This window comes from Microdochium trichocladiopsis, assembly GCF_020744255.1.
Source record: "Microdochium trichocladiopsis strain MPI-CAGE-CH-0230 chromosome Unknown B0I36scaffold_7, whole genome shotgun sequence".
Classification (NCBI taxonomy): domain Eukaryota; kingdom Fungi; phylum Ascomycota; class Sordariomycetes; order Xylariales; family Microdochiaceae; genus Microdochium; species Microdochium trichocladiopsis.
In genome coordinates, this window is record NW_025763550.1 from 2,422,359 (window position 1) to 2,443,076 (window position 20,718).

Sequence of the window (20,718 nt, forward strand, 5' to 3'; positions counted from 1 at the left end):
AGAAAGATTTTTCTGCGGCTTCATACTTGTCCAGGAGAACCGCAGCAGATATGCAGCAAGCAGGCTTGGCCGGGAGTATCATATTAGACTCATCGTGGTCCTTGCTCTAAGAGTCTTGTATCAGGTTTTATTTACTTTACTCTCTCGCAACATGCCGGCGCTCGAGGAATGCAGTAGAAAGGACGAAGACACATGGAAAGTGCCGGGTTTGCCAGGTCGCGAGGTGCAAGTATCGTAGCGGCAAAGGTCTTCGGTGCTCCTTACGTCCTCCCCGCTCACACTGTCTCACATCTGAAAGAGCCTAGAGCGGGATCTGCCTGATTTGGGCGCGTACCCACGCATGGGCGTTCGTTCAAGTATTGTGCCGGGAAGAAGGATGTCACTTACGCTGCTCGAGTGTCTTCATACATGACAACGACGAGGAGGACGTGCGAGAGGGGCTTCTTTGGGTACGTAGGACAAATCGCGTTACGTGGTGCGGGCAGAGAGTGAGGCAGCCTGAGTGACCGCGCAATCGAGGAATCAGGATTCCCATGTCCCTTTTGGGGGATCGCCTGAGTAGGGGGAACTGCAGGGTCTTGGCGTGTGTCATGACTTGTTGAAGTGCTTGTGGCTGGTCTAGTAGAGCGGCTGTCCGGTAGTCTCCGTGTGATGAGTGTGTGTGCGGGTGGTGTCCAAGGCTGTTTCGTGTTGGGAGGAGTGGGACGGGTTGGACAGAAAGCGTCCATGTGTGGGACGGAGTCGTGGCCGCAACGGCGGCAAGTGGGAGATCTGCAGGCACGCGGCCACCTCTAGGTGGGAGGCTCAGATGGTGCGAATCCTAGTGCCGACGAAAAACAGGTCGAGCAGATGAGGATGACGAGTCCGGGTTCTTAACCTCAGGTTGGAACCGGCACCTGTCCAGGCTTCTGCCGGCTGCACCAGGGACGCGATGTGTGGACTGGGACTTGTGCATGGCTGGTAGTAAGTGAGGGTGTTTGTCCAGGTCTGATGTCCTATCGAAAAAAAATGGCAGATCAAAAGCGGATGCTGGGGTGAGGGGAAGCTGCGAACAGCCGCCCTCCTGCACGGCGCTGCTCAGGGCACATTCCAGCTGGCCCGCCAACATATGCTGCGAGATTGCCATCGACCGACAGCACGCCAACCACCCACCAGCAATGCCAAATCTCGTCAACATCTCCAAGGGCTCGTGTCCCTGAGGCCAGAAGCTCCATCCCAGCTGGTCTGCTCGGGCACATGCGGCCTCTAGCTGACGATCCTTCAACGGCCGCTTGTGAGCAGCAACCATCCATCGACTCACGGTTGGCCCAGCCACCCCATTGCCTCGCAACGGGAGTACTGATCATGACGTACTACACAGCTCCCAGCGGCACTGTTTCCATCCGGCCTACCCCGATCGACCGTGCTTGCAGCTGTCAGCTCAACAGCCAACATGTCATGACGAAGCCACGGACGCTTTCCCAGCGCCCGGGTGGCGGGCCAACGAGCAATACGAGACGGGGTCCCTCCCAGACGCTGCACTAGACGGCTAGAGTCGAGCTTGTGGTGGTGTCGCGAGGCCCTTGATGTTGCCCGTCGAAACCTTCGGAGCAACTTGCACGCTGACGCGTCAGTAGAGCCGCATTGTTAGCCGGGTGGCCGGCCGCAAGCTCGTCAGAAAGAGTTTTGTCAACCGCACGTCGAGTCCTTAGCCGCCAGTCTCCACCGCAAGCTCCAATAAGCAACCGCCGCCTCGCCCAAACGAGACCTGACCCCATCTTTTCGGCAGCCACAGCGCGGGCCCCAAGCCTGCCCACGCTGCCCAGCCCGCCCACAAGGACAACAGGCCAGGGCCAAAAGCTTAGCACGGCTCGGGGCCACGGAGCGGGTGCTCCACCACGCCCGTCATGATGAGCGGTGGGCCGGGGTTCTCCGCAATTCAGATCGCGATCTCCCATCTCCAAGGAACACAGCAGGTGCTCGCTCATACGGCTGCAATGGGACGACAAGGTCGTTGTTCCCATCGTGTGGAAATTACAATGCCGAGCGTACAAGGCCAGGAACAGAATTAGCCTCAGGAACGATCCCCGACGAGTCAGAAGGGACAAGAGCTAGGGCCGCCCCTCATCGCGCCATTCTTGCTTCTTCGTCCAGGACGGCTGGCAAAACTCTGGTCTTACCAATCTCATGGTTCTCAGTCAAAAGTGGGAACAAGACTTGTCGAGGCGCCAAACTCTATTCGAGAATTTCCGAGGCATGGTGCAAAAGGCAAGATCGACTAACCACGCAAAAGATCTGAGATGGTCCAACGCTACATGCATCGACGGCTGTGCCCAGCAAGCAAGAACGGGCCACTCGGGAAGTGACGCGGTTCCAGTCGCTACCGTGCTTCAGTCTAGGATCAGTGGAGCACAAAGATTCGTCACGCTGCTTCCCATGATGCTCCAGTGCTGCTCCAGCCAAGCAAGAAATCAGACCGGAACTCGGCAGTGGTGCTTCTTCGGAATGCTGCGAGCTTTGCTCGCACGGTTCACGCCTCTGGAGTGCGGGGGGATTCCTCCGCATGTGCTTTGGACCTCAATGCCTGGGGAGATTTGTTTATGTCTTGGACGTGCTTCAGACTGTCATACTGCTTTGGACCTGCATGCGGGATCTTGGAGCCATTGTGTGCGAGGAGCTCGTGCTCCTCTAGCTGAGACATTGTGATTTCGATAGGATGCCTCGAGTATCAGGTCCGCTCTGGCAGGTTTGACTGTCTGGGAAGCCGAATGGATAATCCCGAGTAGCCAAGTGCCAGTCCAGCTCCACTGAAAGTCCGTCACCGCGCAACATGCCCACAGCGGACAGCGGGCTTGCTGCAAGCAACGGCTCCGAGAGCCGATCATAGCCCCAAGCAAAACTGCCACGCTCCCCGATCGACGCATTGGTACTGTGTACAACCTGGCATGATGTGTGGCACACCCTCCTTCAGCTAGCTCCTGGTGGAATGGAGTGGCTGGTACGACTACACACCACGCGGGCCTGGCCAAGACACTGCAGTATATGAAGTCCCTGTGGTAGCCTGGGGCCCTCCGCCAGGTTCCATCTCCCTTCCTTTTCCTTCCCATCCCTTCTTCTAATTCCATCCGAAGTTCTCCTGCCACCTATAATTGGTAGAGACAGCTCGACTCGTACAGCACATTCGTTCCATCCTCACCACTCGTTGGGAATATAGCATTTACACGACCTTCGTTTTCCAGAAACCGATCATCATGAGATACTCATCCGCAGTCAGCTCGGCCATCTTCATTGGTGCTGCCATTGCTGCCCCGCAGGGCGTCACCGAAGACATTGCTCCCTCTGGCGGTCCTCCTTCCGGTTGCTCAACTAGCTACGATGGCACCTTCGAGATCACAATCGGCCAGGCACCCTCTGCCAAGAGAGATCTTGAGGTACGTTTCAGCCCTGTCAAATATGCGATCACACCCACAGCCATTGATCTAACATTTTGTTAAGGAGCGTGCCACATGTGGTTCCACTGCAGGCAGCTTGATTGTGAGCCTCAAGAACGGTAACCTCCTTGATGCTCAGAAACGCACCGGCTACATCGCCGCCAACTACCAGTTCCAGTTCGACGGGCCGGCCCAGACTGGCGCCATCTACACGAGCGGCTTCTCCGTCTGCCAGGACAACTCTCTGGCTCTTGGTTCGAGCAAGACGTGGTACCGCTGCCTGTCTGGAGACTTCTACAACCTGTACGACCGCAACTGGGCGCCTCAGTGCGAGAAGGTCTCCATCTTGATCATGCCTTGCACCGGCAGCGGCGGTGGCGCCGGCTCTGGCGGTAACGTCGTCGGCACTACCATGGTTCCTACGACTGTCGTTACCCAGCTCGGTGACGGCCAACCCCAGGTTGTCTCGACCATGGTGCCCAAGCCCATCACTCAGATTTCCGATGGCCAGGTTCAGGCTCCTCCTGGAGCTCCTGTCACTCAGATCTCGGACGGTCAGGTCCAGGCTCCTTCTCCCATTGCTACCAAACCCGCGGGACCTCCTGTCTCCCAGATCTCCGACGGCCAGGTCCAGGCCCCTACCCACGCTCCCGTCACTCAGATCTCGGACGGTCAGGTTCAGGCCCCTACCGGTGCCCCCGTTACTCAGATCTCTGATGGCCAGATCCAGGCGCCCCCTGGCACTGTTGCTCCTCCTGCCTCGACCACTCGCCCTGCGACCATCCCCATCTCTGGCGCCAGCTCCATGACCGGCTCATTTGGTGCTTTCCTCTTTGGCCTTGTCGCTACCTTCTTCGCCTTGTAAATCGAGCAATCTCGATCTACAAAGCAACGTCTCTTGTCCCCTCGACAACATAATGCCTATTTCCGGAGGGATCTGAATCGGGCACTGTTCTGGTTTTTCATGAACAGCATGTTGGTGGGGGTGGGCGGCGGAAATTGAACCCTACTCCCTCTGGAGGACCATGAATGTCTAATGGATGATGTCAGCATGTGAGAGTCGGTCCGAGAGAGGGACGTGGGCTTCGGCTTGTTGTGCTCCCTGTTCAGGTTGGAACGCGGAGGCGCGGGTGATATACACGTTTTTCTGAGCAAATATAAGTTGGAATTTTGGCATGTGCCCCGGTCTTTGAGTTCGCGCTGGAGTTCATGCCCGCACCTGTTCGAGATATCATGAGAACGTCAACAGCGTTGATTGTTAATGCGACTTCTCCGTATGACTGGAAACTTCACAAAGTACGCGCCATTACTAACACCACACCAACAAGGAATCAAATGGATACCTTGCCTTGTCAATATTCTTGCATCATCTGTGTATTGTCTGACATTTGTCACGTCCGGACAAGCTCTTTTGTTGAGTCTACTGTCATACTCGCAAGCTCTTGGATTCGTGCTGTATTTCGGATGTGTGGCAAGGTCCCTTGAGAATCGAGGATGATTCGCTCCATTGATCGTGTCTTCTGCATTGCGGCATGTAAGACCGAAGTTGCACAGTGAGAAGGATGCTCCACTTATCCTTCTAATATACGGCTTGGAGAAGACATGCTAGTTTTCTAGATCTAGGGTTCTACAACACCAATTGTGATCTCCTCGTGAAAATATTCCCGAAACACTGGAAAAGGTTCTATAAATTTTAGGGATGTGCTGCGTAAATCAAAGCATATATCACAAAGTGGTGGAGAAACTCTGGAAACTTACGGAATACTCTCCATGCTTGCCACTCATCCGAGAAGTCATGGTGATGCGCTGGTCGACCACTGCTGGCGTCGTGATGAGGTTTCGGGCACTTACATGATGGAGGAAGTGGGTTTGGTGACCCACTTTCTACGTTCCCCCCAAAGAAAGTGGGCCACCATCACAATTGCCGGCCCTGGCTGGCTCTCGTTCGTCATTCCCGAAGTCAGCATTTTCTAGCTACACGTTGAGCGAGGAAAGCGCTTGGCTGTTGTCACCTCGTCAGACTGACGGCGCCAGGCAGTTTCTTGTATGATCGGTCTGCCACCATTCTTATTCCAACAACTAGCGACTGCAGCGCCGCTGCTCTGTTCGAGCGGAACTTTGGGTGTCACAAGCTCTTGAAGCGTGCGGAAGCCTCCTCCATCATCCATCGACCTCGCACTCGCGCGCCTCCAACGCGACTCGAAATCCAACACAACCTCACCAACGTGCGCGCGACTCTGTCCCTTTCTCACGCATCAGACGCCTTGGTCTGGCCTCGAGCCGCTCCCCGAAGAAATACAGCTTAGACGTGCGAAACACACAGACACACGACCGGGCGCGGGAAAATCAGCACAAAAAAAAGATGTCCGAATACTGGAAGTCGACACCAAAGTACTGGTGCAAGCACTGCAGCACCTACGTGCGCGACACAGGGCTCGAGCGCAAGAACCACGAGGCCACGGCCAAGCACCAGGGCGCGCTGAAGCGGTTCCTGCGCGACATCCACCGCGACCATGAGAAGGAGCAGCGCGAGAAGGACCGGGCCAAGCGCGAGGTCGAGAGGTTGAATGGCGTCGTCGGGAGCAGTGGTGGTGGTGGGAGCCAAAGCGCTGCTTCTTCGGCGGCGGCACCACCACCGTCGGCACCGTCATCAGCACCAGCCACGAAAGAGCAGAGGCAGAGACAGTGGGAGCAGCTCGCCGAGATGGGCATCGATGTGCCCACGGAGCTGAGGCCGGATATGGCCATGGCGGGGACGTGGACCGTCACGAATACGCGCGTCATCGATGCCGGCGGTGGTGAAGGCGATGGCGAGACGAAACCGGCAAATATCGACGCCATCGCAAACGGAACTCGAAAACGGGTCAGGCCTGAAGAGAACGAGGACGATGAGCGGAGGCAGGAGGAAGAGAAAGCCGTCCAGAGCTTGTTCAAGAAGCCACGGCGATGGGGCCGTGATACGAAAGAAGCGCCTGGAGACGATGCCGAGCTAGATGCGCTGCTGAGCGGCACCCTCGTGCCTAGAGCTCCGAAGAAAGAGGAAGAAGATCAGCCCGACGCGGATGCTGGTGCGGATCGAGTGAAAGACGAGCCAAGCACAGCGGACTCAGGTCTGCCCGTTGTGAAGAATGAGGAGCTAGACACAAGTCAACCTCTTGAAGACCTTCCATCAGTAAAGGACGAGGCTGCACCCACAGTGAAGCAGGAGGACTTGGCCGAAACACCGGCGGACGCAGACGTGCCTGTCGTCATGTTCAAGAAGCGCAAGGGCAAAGAAAATATCCGCCAGAAGAAGCCTCTTAAGCCTTGATTAAAGACCAATACTGAACGCCTGCCTGCGACACTGTGATCAGAGCTAGCGAGAGCGAGGTGTCTGGAAGCAGCACACAATCGACGTCGACAATGGTCTTGCTCGATCAACACAAAACCGAGACCTCCATAACCAGCAATTTTCAGCAAACTTGACTGCCGTTGGAATCCGGGGCATATCGCTAGGCTTGGTCATGCGCACGTCCACTTCAACTAGCATTGATCCGCGTCTGGTTGCCACCCTCTGCAGGCCTCGCCTAGTTGACCAGCGCTGCTGCATGTTCACGATGCAGTATTTGCTTTAGCTGCGTAAAGACGGCTGTCTGAAGACAATCCCTTTGACGGACACCAGTAGCGACCGCCGTCAAGAGCATTCTGTTGCGCAATTGCCAGCCGGGTATCTCTCATCAGTTGGCCCTCCCGAACAGAGCCATCAGGCCGAGGAGCCACTCAGATTCCGCAACGCTGTGCATAGATGTTCCAAGATTCTACGAGGATCGTGCGTCACTATTCACACCGACTTCTCTTGGGGATGGCCCGCGTAGGCAGCGCATCTCGCCAGGACGGCACAAAGCCGAAATTCCGCTCAGAAGCGACTTGACCATAAGATTCCAGAGTCTTCCTGATCGTCAACTTGGAGCCACAAAACTCTCTTGGCTGTCAGCTCAGCGGGACAAGCCGAAGTGTCGCCCAGCAATGCCTCCACATGGCCCAGCAGCCTTGCGGACTTCTCCGGCGTGAGCAATACCATAGTAGGATTTGTCTCGATTAGATGCGTCTATGACATACTTGAACATACACTGCTGCAGCTTTCAAGCATTCGGGTCGTTACGCAAGCAGAATAGTACATGTATAAGACACCTGAGCAGCTTAGCGCAGCCTCGCAGATGGAAGCGAAGCAACACCCGTGAACAGTGCACCAGGATCCTTAAGCCACGCCCGACACAATGGATGTGATTACATGATGGGCCGCCCCCAGCACCACCATCACAAAGCAAGCACACCACTGTCCGTACCGCAACCCCTGCGGTGCCAACCAACAAACATGACCAACAGCAGCCACATGGTATCAGGATGCTAGCCGGCGGCGTCGGGTACTTGCAGCGAAACCCCTCCCTTGCAGGGCTCCCCCCGGCACAGCTTGGCTTTTTCGTAAGCACACAGAGTCGTACCATGCGTGTGCCGTGTCCGGGCAAACATGGCCAACAGACAGAGCTGCCATGTGGGCGAAGATTTGGAGGCGGATGCCACATTATCAGCTCGCCCGAACCAAGCAGGCTTGGCGAAGCATGTGGCTGCTCTAATTAACCCCACACGACGCCCCTAGGCCAGAATTGCGCAGAGCACAAGACCAGGGACAATTTCTGCTGCAAAGAAAAGCCCGCCAGGCAGGAGGCGAGGATCCCACCACTTGACAAAAATGAGCTTGAGTGTTGGACAGCGCTCAGTTCTTGCATGCTGAGCCTCCACCCTGTTAGATGGCGTTGGTTAGGGCTGGCAGGCCGAGTATGCACGGGCGTGCTGCATCCTGCGCCAACAGGTCATTAGTCCCAAAGTTTACTGCAAGTTGGGCACCGTTCGATAACCAACATCAAGCTATGCAGACCATCTTCGCCCTACCGTCCGTGTGGCTGGAAGACAGAGAGCTTAATTACTACAGAGCGACTTTCAGCGTGGCTGTATACACTTCACTGTTCTGCATAGCCTTCAGGGCCAGAACAGTCCAGACTCCAGGCTCAATCAACGATGGCGGACTCTGTTCTGCGAGGTTACTTAATCCACATCCTCATAATCCAGATCGCGATATTTTAGGCGATCACCACAATGACTGTGCGCATCAGATAAAAATTGGACGGCACCTGTACCCCAACCCTTGTCCGCAAACCTCCCCTCATCCCGGTCGAGCTGCAGGTGCCAAGTCGTCACAGCTGTTGGTTGCGAGCTATACGAAGCTGACGCCTCCACTGCGGCTTTCTTGTTGAGAAGCATCTGCCGAGGCCAGACCTATCTCTCTTTTTGCGCCAGTCTTGTATCGGTGTAATTCCGCTTGAGCAGGATAGTCGATTGCATCACAACCAGTTCCAAAACGACACAAACAACGCTGAAGGGTACAAAGTTCGACACACCTCGGAGAACACAGTGAGGACCATCACAGCGCCGTTCATAGCAGGGGCCAGCGCGGACAGCGCAGAATCACCCACAGACGAGCTCTTCTCACACGTGGGTGTCTATCATGGGGGACGCAGAGAACAATGGCTGGCCAAACGGACACGGAAACAACACTCAGAATAACCTCAACCGGAACAATCAGCCCTACAACAACCAGTACCCGGGAACATGGCAGTCGTTGGCATTCCCCCAAGCGACAAGGGCGTCTTTCAGCGAGCGCATAGCCAGAGGCAGTGCTTCTGCCATGGGCGGTGGTCTCCGTCGAACTCCATCACCGGCTCTCCTCGCTGCCGAGCCATCGCATTCGAGTAGCGGACTTTCTCGCGATGGCTCTATTATCTCAGCAGACTCGAGGGTGTGGCAGTCCGACACTGTGGGGGCCACAGGTGCAGCGACGGGCTTGTATAAGCCGCCGAGTCCGCCAGCGCGGACGCAAGGGCAGTTCACCCGGGACGATGTTGACGTGGCAGGAACGCAAACAACCGGAAACGCCAGTGCTTCAGGACCAAATCAAGGTCAAACTGGGGTTCTCAGACAGACTCTGCAGAAGAGCGACAACAACAGCAGTTTTACGACAAACTCCATTCAGGACAATCGGCATGGGCAGCAGGGATATTTCCAACTCCCGCAACAGCATCAGAGCTCCGGGCAGCAATCGACATTCCAACACCATCAATCACCGCCGCTGGGGGCGGACACGGCGGCTGGCTTTCAAAATAATGCTAACCCCGGTGCTCACGACCTGCCGGCACATACCACGACGTCATCATCGTCAACAAGACAACCTCCGCCTGCGCCGTTCAACTTTGAAGACTCGCCCGCGCCATCATCACGTTCCGCTTTCTCCCCGCGGTTTATGCGCAGCCACGGCCGGTCAGAGTCGCAGACGCACCTGCTATCGCCGTACACGCCGAGCACCGCGACTCCGTGGCGGAGTCCGCAAATGGCGCATTCACCGCCGGGATACTCAGCGGCCGGGAGAGGGAATACCAACAACAGCGACAGTCACTTTAGCGATAGCTACCAATACGACGGCTACAACGATGCCAGCCAGCAGTACAAGTTCCCACAAGGACCCGGCACGCCGAGGGTAGTGACCTCAAGCAAGAAGTGGTACTCCTGGCGCCCAGCCTGGATCATGTACCTCTTCTTCCTTTTCGGTCTGCTGTGCGCGGCGGGGCACCACATCTTCTACAGCACGCTGGACGGCAGGATCGCGGACCGGCAGCTCGAGATGCTGCGCTACGGTGCGGTCCTGGCGTTCGCCACAAAGGCCGGGCTCGTGGCTGCCGTCGTTGTGGCCTTCCGCCAGCGCATCTGGCTCACCGTGCGGAGCAAGCTGCTCAGCGTGCCCGCGCTGGACAGTCTGTTCGCGGCCACGGACGACATCACGGCACTGTGGAACGCCGAGGTTTACAGGACTGCGAGTGTGGCGATGGCTCTGGCGGCTTTTGTTTGGTAAGTTCCTTTTGGGGGGTTTGGGGGTTTAATGTATCCCCGTCATCTCTTTCTCCCACAGACATTCGCTCGCGGGCTTGTGGGGTTCGAGGAAAGTGAGGAAGGATAAGCCGTGAAGCACAAGAAAAGCTGACATGTGGGTGTGTAAAGGCTGGCGCCGCTCGTCATCATCTTCACGAGCAACTCGCTCAGCGTGGAGCTGCACCTGAACGCCATCAACACGACCTGCCCAAACGTGCGCAGCCTCAACTTTGACAAGGAGTCGCTCGAGAACTGGCGCGACCCGACCATCATCGATGACCTGATCGGGCAGTCGGTGAGCACTTGGAACTCGACCACCACGAGCCCCGAGATGGAGGGCTGGTTCGACTACTACACGGCCTTCAGCCGGACCATGGAGGTCACTGCCACCATGGCCATCTTCACCCAGCAGACGGTCGCCCGAACCGGCGTCACGGACGACATATGCGGCGGTGGGTGGAACTGCTCGTACACGATCAACTTTACGGCGCCGGGTTACAAGTGCGAGGAGCTCGCCAAGGGGGTCGGTGCCACGGTCGGCCAGTTCGGGGACCATGATCCGCCCAAGGACTTTGGCATCGAATACCTTCTGCCAAAGGGTAACTTGAGCTACCAGGCCTCGACGATGGGAGGGGAGTACTACATATCTCAGGTGAGCCCCGTGAGCACAGGAGGCATGCCGACCGAGTTGAAGCCGCCGTTCCCCAAGAACCTGGGCGCGTTCCGCACCGAGCCGATCATCTGGGTCGGCTACGCAGAGCGCGTGGACACGGTGCCCACCAACAGATCCGTGCCGGGGTTTGACAAGGCGTTTATCCCGCACGTCTTTGCCTGCGAGCACTACGAGACGGCATACACTGTGCGCTTTGAGTACCGCAACGGAAAGCAGACCGCGAATGTGACGGACAGGCAGTACCTGCGCCGGGTGGTGGACACGAAATGGTTACAGGACGAGGTCAATCCGTCACCACATGACGAGGACGAAGACGGGCCGTCACGAAGGAACAGTAACAACAACAAGAACCGCACGACCGACGGCACAAACGACCCGACCGTCGCCTTTCCCCAAAGCAGCTATGTCTTTCCCCAGCAGGTCCAGCGCTACGGCAAAGTGGCTGCTTACCATTCCGTCGGGAAGCTGCTGCGCGACTCGATGCAGGGGTGGCTGAACTCGGAGAACGTGCTGAACCCCATTGGCGACACAAAGGCCCTCCAGACGAAGCTCCTCGACCCTCGACAGAAGTGGTTCCCCTTCCCGGATCTCCAGGATCGCCTGCGTAGCCTGTACGAGGACATCGTGTTGTCCATGCTGGCGGACCCGCGATATGTCTCGGTGGTCTGGGCTGCCAATCCAAACATCATCAGCGGCGCGGTGGCGGATGATAGTCCCGACCATGGAGACTCGGCATATCCGTGCGAGCGATCACGCAACGAGATCAGATACAAGTACCACGCGAGAGATCTCTGGATCGTATATGGCCTGGCCCTGCTGATCGCGCTGACGGCTATCATCGTGGGGACCAGAGCGGTCTTCGCGAACGAAGGCGTGCTCCACGACACACGCTTCTCCAACATTGTTGCGGCGACAAGAGGACCTGCCTTGGACAAGCTGGGATGGCACAGCCAGGGTGCTGTGACAGAGACACTTTTGGGTGGTGTTGATCACGGCAGACATCTGCCACGAGACATCAAGAACATCAGAGTCGGATACGGCATCGTGCCGCTTTCCGGCCAAGACGAGAACCCCCGAGACCCACCTTACTCGTCCACTACTCCTAACAGTGGTTACGAGCCATACTCGCATCACATGTATGGTGGTGAGGACAACACGCGAGTACCCGGCCGCATGTGGGACGTCGGCGAGGTACGGTATGGCTTCGGGCTCGAGGGCGACGTTCGACAGTTGCTGCGCAGTGAAGGAATTCGAATTCGAGGACGGTCTCGAGGGCGGTCCCCGGGCTAGGGGCTCAAGTCGGAAAGTCGGATGCCGCCCGAGGGCAAGGCGATTTGGGGCTAATACATGGTGCGGTCAACTTAATAATGATGGAATATTTAGCGAGCGCGCCTCTCTTTATTCAATAGTTTTCAATGCTGACGTGTGCAAGTCATGTATGGCAACAAGCTTGCGTTTTATTTGTTCTGCAAATTGTTAACGTCCTTGCATACAGCCCTGATTGGAAGCTATGTGGAGAGCACCGAGGTGGCTGGACGGGCTGCCCGAGGGAGGATCGTCATGCAGCCACGTGTATCGTGTGCTGGCGGTAAGACCCAAACTCGGAGCTGGCACGCCGGATTCCTTAATCGGTGCTGCTCTGCCACATTGGTTTCGTGCCTGGAGTGTGGCCAGGGATTATGCCTCGAAATTGCCGATGGAGTTGCACGACATGTGCGTGCATAGCCCAAGCCGATTGCCGGCGGTGTCGCAATTACATTCTCCGGGTGCCCGCAACCATCACGGGACCTGGCGCGATTTAATGTCAGCGTGGTACACTGTTTGGACAACAATGCATGGGGATTAGGCAGCTCCCGGCTTATGGCTAAGACTTCGTGCCTGCCGACTTGCGGTCGATTGGGCCACTTTGACAGCAAGCTGCCCATACCGCACCCAGCCTACCGCACCCAGCGAGGGTTGCTGGGCACATTGTTATCCAAGCTCATGGACCGCAGACCGCAACATCGTCACGGGCTTTCTCCATTCAAAGAGCCGGTGAGGTCAATGTCGAATCGGAGTCATTCGGCCCATAGAAGAGACAGGCGTGAGCCGGGACGGGGGAAGTCTCCGGCACCTGGCTGTGGGCTCCGGCACGACATCCGCGATGGGTCCCAAGGCAGGCTCCGGGACGCCGGGTCTGGGGGTGGTTGGCGATGTTCCACGGCTGGCCGTGGTGGTGGGCCCTTGATTATGCGTGGTCTCCCCACCCGGCTGGGTGTCGCTTGGGCCAGAGCGAAACACATGTCTCCAATCGCGGCAGAGGCGGTGGGCGCGTATCGTCCCGCTGAGCACAGGCGTGGTCGGCGTCAGCCAACAGCTTTGCCTGTCGTCGGGGCTGGGGGGCGCGCGACAGGTGGCAGTCGCCTGACCCGGCATGACTGGCAGCGACTTGCATGGAACGTCCAGGATGGCCCGATACGGTCGTATTGTGCTCGACCATCACATCACTGTGCGTCTGGAGAACCTTGGGCCTATCGTGCTGTGCGCGGCGGCTGCAGGCGAGCCTGAAGTCTCAGGCCCGGGCGGTTGGGAGGCGCCTGGGGGGGCTGAGGCCATCTGTCTGTGGTGGGCGAATGAGGGAGTCGAGGTTGGGCGCGCGAGGACGACGAGGCGAGATGAAATGGGTGGCAGGGGTCTGCTGGCCAGGATCGACTATGCTGCCGCTGCCAGCAGTCGATCTGCCTGGGTCGTGGAAGGAGCATCCCTGGCCCCTCCTTGGGCGCAACTGCAGGCTCTGCCGTCTCCTTCCGCGACGATGGAGGGGAGGGGGGAAGGTCGGTTTGGCGGTTTGACGACCGCCTGGCCCGTCAACTGTCTACATACTTAGGGCCTCTTCTCTCGCTCTCTCGCTCGCTCGCCCGGCACCACGATATCCATTTTGCACCCAGCACATCATCTGTCGCCCTCTCTCGCTGTTGCTGTTGCCGTCGTAGTGCAGTAGGCAGTCCCGGCAGCTCGCACCCGCTCCGCTCCGCTCCACCCACCGCAACGCAACGCCGCCGGGCCCGCCCCAGCCAGGAGGAGCCATTTTTTCCAAGACGTCTCGCCCTCACCGCCGCTTGCCGCCTCTTCACGCACAGTAGCAGTCGTACCCACGTTGGTGATCTGTGCTGGACGGTCCCAGCTCAGCACAGCTCAGCACCAGGTTCCTGCTGGTCGGTGGCTGGGTCACATCGCCGCGGTACTCCAGTGTCTAGCACCTGATCGTGAAGTCGGGCCCAGGCTGCCTCTTCCCCCCTGCCCCACTACCGTCGATCCTCCTGCACCCTTTATCATCCTCCGCGGCCCTTGGCCAGTCTCGCTCTAGTCCAACCGTTCTTGCGCACTGCAGACTCGCTCTGTTGCCCGTGGCCGACCATGGGAATCGAGATAGTCACCATCGTGAACTCCTCTGGAAAGATCATCAGCAATGTAAGCACACCCTTCGGCCCCATGGGGTCTGTCGTGGCCTGAGAACCTGCGCTAACGGATCGTGACTCCTGGGCAGGGAGGAAAGCTGATGAACGTCCTCAAGGAGGCCAAGGCCTCCTACGACGAGAAGAAGGCTGCCATAAAGGCCGAGCAGGCCGTCAAGCGCAGCCAGACCTTTGACGTCCGTACGGTGCCCCAGTATCAGGACGAGGCTTTTGACCAGGACTACGAGTACGAGTATGGCCATGGCCAGGTCAGGCATGCCCGCTACCACGATGATGCCGCCTCGTACGCTTCGTCTCACCGCAGCCACGGATCCCGGCGCTCAAAGGCCACACGTCAGCGTTCTCATTCCCAGGCCCGGACGGCGCTTACTATGGATAACCTCAAGACGCACTCGGAAGTCTCGTCTGTCACACCATCGCGCGCGCCTGTTGCTTATCGCTCTCCATATGCTGAGACCTCTCGGGAGATGACCCTGAGCAGGCCCTCATTAGCACAGTCGCGTTCATATGCCCCTTCTGTCCGCAGGGATCCTGGGCTGGCCGCAGACTACTACGATGAGGACCAACAATTTCTACCACAGCGCGCACCGATGCAGCGGTCTCAATCTGACCCGTACATGGGAGACGAGAGGATACCTGGGAAGCCGAAGAAGGAGATTGACATGGACCTAGCATACGGCAATATCCCACCAGATCTCGCTGATAGGGTCGACCTGGATCCGGCGTACCAGGCTGCGGCCAAAGAGCACAAGGCCCAAGCTCTTGTCCGCAAGGTGGAGGCGATGCTTGTGGAAGCCAACTGCCTTCATCATACTGCTCAACACACAATCAAGCACCTGCAGGAGAACCCCGAGGCTGCCGCCGCTGTCGCCCTGACTCTTGCGGAGTTGTCTGCTATCGTCGGCAAGATGTCGCCCGCCTTTCTTGGAGCCCTCAAAGGCGGTAGTCCGGCCATCTTTGCCCTGTTAGCAAGCCCGCAGTTCATGATTGCAGCAGGTGTGGCGGTCGGCATGACTGTCGTCATGTTTGGGGGTTGGAAGATCGTCAAGAAGGTCAAGGAGCAGCAACAGGCTGCTCTCCCGGCAACGCCAATGGCATTTGAAGGACAGCACCTGCCTGTGCGACCCCCCTATCCTATCACCGAGCAGCAATACGACGAGGCGTTAGTTATTGAGGAGGAGCTAAGCACAATTGAGTCCTGGAGGCGCGGAATTGCTCCGTTTGGCGAGGACGAAAGCGCCGACCTGGAACTTATCAGCCCCGAGGCTGATCGCGCAATCCGGAGTCAGTACGGTGGTGATGATGCGCGCAGCGAAAGAAGCTTCCGCACCTTCCGGTCGTCCAGGACGGCCAAGACGTCCAAAACCGAGAAGACCGAGAAGACGTCGAAGTCGACGAAGACCGCCAAGACATCTTCAAGTCGCAAGGATGCCGACGTTGAGGTGCCCGAGCGCAAGAGCAGCAAGCTCTCCAGGGAAGTCGATGCGGCTAGCGAGGCTGGCAGTCATCGCAGCCATCGCAGCTCCCGCAGTGAGAAGTCAGATCGTACGACAAAGACCAGTCGCTCCAAGCGCACGCTTGCTATTGAAGACGGAAGCAAAGACAAGGAGAACAACATCGAGGCGGTGCTCCGCCCTAAGAAGGACAGCATGCTCAAGAATATGTTTAAGAAAAAGACGGACGCAAGCCGCGAGAAAGGTCACAGCGTTTCCAGCATCAAGATCAACTAGAGAGCAGGGGTTGAGACAGGCGTTCACAGTTTCAAATCACGGCGACATGATGATGAGACATTGTTTTTACATCGACAATTTTGGAATTTTTGCACATACCAGCATGGGATTTGGCGCAAGGAATGGGTACTTTCTATTACATACAGAATGTCTGAGGACGCGTTTCAAGACAATAAACAAGACACCACGATTTTCGAGCCGAGCGGAACAGGCCATTTTACGAAGCAGTATACAAGACCAGTCAACATTCTATATTCGCTTAACCAAGCATTTATACTGATTTGAATAGAGAGCGCGCTTGCTTTTGAAATCTATGCAAGATGGCAAGAATCCGTGGATTTGACTCTGAATTCCCACTTGCTCGTTACACAGTCCCCTGCAATGGCCGTCGTTCGGGGGTTCATGAGCTGAAACGTACGTCAAGCAATGGAATGGCCGCACAAGCGTGCTGGTAAGGCACAGCGGCGACGCCGGTGGAATGGCTCCGCGCCATCAGGCATCCTCAGCCAGGTCAACACGACAAAGACTGGGCGGGTTTTGCTTATGCCGGTTGGGCACTGGCGTCGACGTAAGCGAGGGATGAGATCCAGCGACGCCCAACTTGGCAGGTCAGCTGCTTCCAAGTTCATGATTGTCACCACAAGATAGGTGCACATACGAAAAACAAAAATATGTTCGCTTGGCTGGAGAACGCTAAACTGCTGATATAACGCTCTGCTCGAATGAGAAACTTGATGAAAAGAAGATTTTTCGAGCCCTGTTGGGCTTTTTTCCCTTTGGTGAGGGAGATGTCCATGCAAGAGACCATCAGCTAACCGTGTCCTGTCCGTCTCTGACTCAGACAAAATTCCCACCCGGATGCTGGATGTGATAGTCTCCGTAGTCCTGCAGACTGTTGCTCTTGCGTCCCCTGTCGCCTCCTCTCCCCGCAACCGAGCTTCCCACACTGCCGCGAGTCCATCTCGCCGCCCCAGCTGCAAGGCCACTACCACTGCCGGTGCTGTCCCGATCGCCCACAGTGGGGGAGTACGTCGTGGTGGTCGTGGTGGTCTTGTAGATTTGCACCGAGATGTTGCCCTTTTGGCTGCTGCTGGCGTTGCTCCTCCGGTCGTCGTCGTCGTCGTCGTTGTTGTCCATGTCCTCGACCTCGTCGTTGTTATTATTGTGTTGAGTGTTGTCGTGCTTGTTGCTGTTGCTCCGCGGCAGCCAGCTGTCATGAGACCGCAGGCTGCCAAACTTGCTGCTGAGATGTCTGCTCAACCGGCTCTCCTTTGTAGGCGGAGGAGCAGCAGCGCTGCCACGTTGACGATCACCAACGTTACTGCTGTTCCGGCCGTGCCCACTCGAGGGACTGTTCAGCTCGAAGAAATCATCAGCCTTGTCGTCCTGGTCGTGATGACGGTTGTGTCGGTGGTGCACGCTCGATACGCCGCCCCATCCACCACCGCCGCCGGTCTCACCACCATCGCCACCACCACCACCATAGCCGCCACCGCCGCCGAAACGACTGCGGCGCTTGCGGTGTTCGGCGTCGTCAATGTCCCGCTCGACTTGGCGCATGTTGATGTTAGCAACCTCTGCGTCGAAGCCGTCAAAGATCCGGGCGATCTCTTCGAGCGTGGGACCCTTGGTCTCGACGTAGAAGAAGTAGACGAAGACGAACTGGACGAAGTCCCATGCCTGAAGAGGTGTTAGCAGTCAGAGTTTGATCATACTTTGGAGACATAAGAGAAGGGAACAAAGATGCAAAGTCTCAAACCCGCATGGGGACGGAGGACAAGAAGGGGGCAAAAAGAACAAAAGGAAGAGCTTCAACCGATGCATGTGTTTTGGTGGTTGAGTCTTGAGGAGAACCTACCGTGTAGAACAACATCAGGTGCCAGTGTAGAGGCATCCGGTTCCACGCGACCTTGTTTGTCTGGTTGCTGAGCGCGAGGATGGCCTGGACGGTGACGTTCATGATCATCATGCCCTTGGCGCGGAGCTTGAAGGGCAGGATCTCCAGCGCGTAGGCGATGAGCAGGCCGCTGAAGCCAATGTCGTAGAAGATGCCAAAGAGCCAGATGAAGACGAGCTGCGCCCACCCTGCGGGCGAGCTCTTCTCCAGGCCCGCGTTCTCGTAGGCCGCGCCGCACGCGGTCCAGGCGGCGAAGCACACCACCATGCCGGCTGTCGATAGCAAGAATAAGGGGCGGCGACCGAAGTAGTCGACGTGGAGAGCTGCTAGGACAGTGACAATCAAGTCGAGGCAGGTCTTGCCACCGCTGAGCTGTTGTTTTGGGAGAAGGAAAAGGGAGCGTTAGCGTCGTGGTCGGGTTGTGGTAGCTGCTCAACGCAGGCAGAAGCTTCATCACTACATGAGTTTGAGATTCCACTTACAGCAAGCTTGCGATCCTGGTCCGTGATGCCAGCTCCAATGTAGACTGCATCCATATAGTTCGAGAAAATGGCGTTGCCGCTGTACTGCGAGATGACACCCAGGGACACGAGGATGGCCAGGCGCCAGCGGTTGCCCCGGGTCTTGAAGAAGTCCAGGTAGCCCGCGTCGCTGGCAAACTCCTGCTCCATGCGCATCGTCTCCTTGATCTCGCGGTACTCGAACTGCACCGTGGCGTTGAGCTCGTTGCCGCCCCCGTGGTACTCGGCGAGGATGTCCATGGCCTCGTCGTGGCGCTTCTTAGACATGAGGTAGCGCGGGCTCTCGGGGATCCAGTACAGGAAGGACAGCTGGATGAGCGATGGGACAACCTGGCCGAGGGTGATTGATCGCCAGGCCCAGTCGTTGTCGATCTGCGAGGTGCCCCAGCCGATCCATGCGACTATGAGAGCACCGGCGTTCCATAAGCAGTTGTACACTGCGGTGACTGGACCACGATGTTGAGGGTGGCAGATCTCCGTGAGTAGTAAGGGCGAGGCCATTTGTGATAAGCTGTTGCCGAACCCGAGAATGAATCGTCCAGCCACGTACACTGCAACATGTTAGGAATTTTCGGATATCTTGATGCTTGGAGGGGAACTGGTCATCAAGCTTCATCGGGAGGGCTTACTCTCATAACCAGTGCAGCATCCAGTCACCAAACCACCCGTGATCATGAATCCGCACCCCAGGCCAATAGCCGTCTTGCGACCATAGTGGTCGGCAACGTACGGGGTGACAAAGAAGCTCATGATGCTGCCAATGTTGAACATGTTGACCAACAGACCCAGCCAGCTGTCCGCGACCCATTGCTGGCTTGGATCTGTCGCTTGCGTCCGGGGGAAAAACTCCTTCCACCGATCAATCTGCTGTGAGGTGTTGACGAGCATACTACAAGGTTGAATTTTTAAGATCAGTCAAACACGACCCTAACACATTGAGCAGTCAATGCGAATTGGGCACTCACCCATCATAACCCGTTGTCGCCGACGCCAGCATCAACACTGCGCCCATGGCGTACAACTTCCGCAAATGAGGTTCCTTTGTCCATGATACCGGCTCGAAGCACGGAGCTTCGCGCTGAGCGACCTCGAGCTCGACCTGGTTGCCCTTCGCGCCGATCTCTGGCGCCCGCAGGACACGTATGTTCTTGATCTGGATCCGTCGAGGCTTTGTGAGAGGCATGATGAGCTACGGGGACGGGGCAAAGCCCGTGATCATTTGACGGTGTTGCGTGTTAGTTTGCTTCTTCCGCGTGTGCAAAGGCCCGTGCTTGGTGCTCTACTCGAAACGAGGAGCTTGAAGCTGTTGCGATGGTCTTATCCGGATAAAGAAAAGAAAATCAAGTTCAGGGTTTCTTTTCTCCGAAATTGAGATCAACTCCAGGGTTCGAGATGGCTCTCTTAGCCCCAGGCAGAGCCAGGCGTGGAGATGGCAACAGCAATACGACAAGCTCTGTAAAGCAGCCCCGAAAATCTGGTCCGGATTATGAACACGCTTGTGCCAGAGCCTCAATTTCTGTTGCTGCAGCCACGATCCTACTCGGAAGGGATGAAGAAAATAGTCGTGCAGATCCTCGGGCGTCGGGCGAGCCGAAAAGGGTTCAGCTCACCAGCAGCCAGGAAAAGACCTGATTTTCACGGCGTTATGTATCAGATGCAGCCAGTCGTGCGACAGGCTCGGGCGGGGGTCCGTACAGAAACACGAGAGCAGCGTGTGTGTGTGTGTGTGTGTTCGTGTGTGGGAATGACACCCGTGACACTCTGCAGATACCTTGCTGGCTGCTCCGTGGTGGTAGATGCAGAGTTGGTGGCCTCGTCTGCGTAACCTCGCCACATGGACCGAGGGTCGCACAGCGGAGCGGGACGAGACGGGACTATATCTGTGCTGCGGACTGTGAGTTTCCGAACGAGAGGGAAGCGTGCTTCGTGAGGGTGTGGGACGATGGATGCTCTCCGGTGTCGGTAGTCTTCATGACTGGCTCGATGCTGCAGATGGGCTCCCGGCCGAAGTTGGAGAGTTGGAGGCGGGACGACACATGACAGACAGCCACGAGGAGAACCAGACTCTGACAGCT

The 20,718-nt window shown here is 57.2% G+C and overlaps 5 protein-coding genes across 5 annotated transcripts; 4 read left to right on the forward strand and 1 right to left on the reverse strand.

Annotated features, from left to right (window-relative positions):
- Positions 1 to 3,004: 3,004 nt before the first annotated feature.
- On the forward strand, positions 3,005 to 4,676 carry B0I36DRAFT_385853 (uncharacterized protein). Its single transcript, XM_046161086.1, has 2 exons — positions 3,005 to 3,410; positions 3,475 to 4,676. The coding sequence occupies exons 1-2, from the start codon at positions 3,231 to 3,233 to the stop codon at positions 4,273 to 4,275; spliced, it is 981 nt and encodes a 326-aa protein (XP_046010729.1). The 5' UTR covers positions 3,005 to 3,230; the 3' UTR covers positions 4,276 to 4,676.
- A 1,096-nt stretch (positions 4,677 to 5,772) lies between these two features.
- On the forward strand, positions 5,773 to 6,720 carry B0I36DRAFT_365060 (uncharacterized protein; the record flags this gene model as incomplete). The annotated part of the gene is made up of 1 exon (XM_046159079.1): positions 5,773 to 6,720. One exon carries the CDS (start codon positions 5,773 to 5,775, stop codon positions 6,718 to 6,720), a length of 948 nt encoding a protein of 315 aa, XP_046010730.1.
- A 3,306-nt stretch (positions 6,721 to 10,026) lies between these two features.
- B0I36DRAFT_375578 (uncharacterized protein) lies at positions 10,027 to 12,330 on the forward strand (the record flags this gene model as incomplete). The annotated part of the gene is made up of 2 exons (XM_046160381.1): positions 10,027 to 10,346; positions 10,497 to 12,330. 2 exons carry the CDS (start codon positions 10,027 to 10,029, stop codon positions 12,328 to 12,330), a joined length of 2,154 nt encoding a protein of 717 aa, XP_046010731.1.
- Positions 12,331 to 14,436: 2,106 nt separating this feature from the next.
- Positions 14,437 to 16,225, forward strand: B0I36DRAFT_365062 (uncharacterized protein; the record flags this gene model as incomplete). The annotated part of the gene is made up of 2 exons (XM_046159080.1): positions 14,437 to 14,490; positions 14,567 to 16,225. 2 exons carry the CDS (start codon positions 14,437 to 14,439, stop codon positions 16,223 to 16,225), a joined length of 1,713 nt encoding a protein of 570 aa, XP_046010732.1.
- An 837-nt stretch (positions 16,226 to 17,062) lies between these two features.
- Positions 17,063 to 19,826, reverse strand: B0I36DRAFT_365063 (uncharacterized protein; the record flags this gene model as incomplete). The annotated part of the gene is made up of 5 exons (XM_046159081.1): positions 17,063 to 17,905; positions 18,084 to 18,494; positions 18,605 to 19,194; positions 19,273 to 19,532; positions 19,609 to 19,826. 5 exons carry the CDS (start codon positions 19,824 to 19,826, stop codon positions 17,063 to 17,065), a joined length of 2,322 nt encoding a protein of 773 aa, XP_046010733.1.
- Positions 19,827 to 20,718: the final 892 nt, after the last annotated feature.

Excerpts from the sequence above, each read along its gene's own strand:
- B0I36DRAFT_385853 (XM_046161086.1), top strand. The coding sequence starts at position 3,231 with ATGAGATACTCATCCGCAGTCAGCTCGGCCATCTTCATTGGTGCTGCC. Across the intron at positions 3,411-3,474 it reads CTGCCAAGAGAGATCTTGAG|GAGCGTGCCACATGTGGTTC; the intron begins GTACGTTTCAGC and ends CATTTTGTTAAG.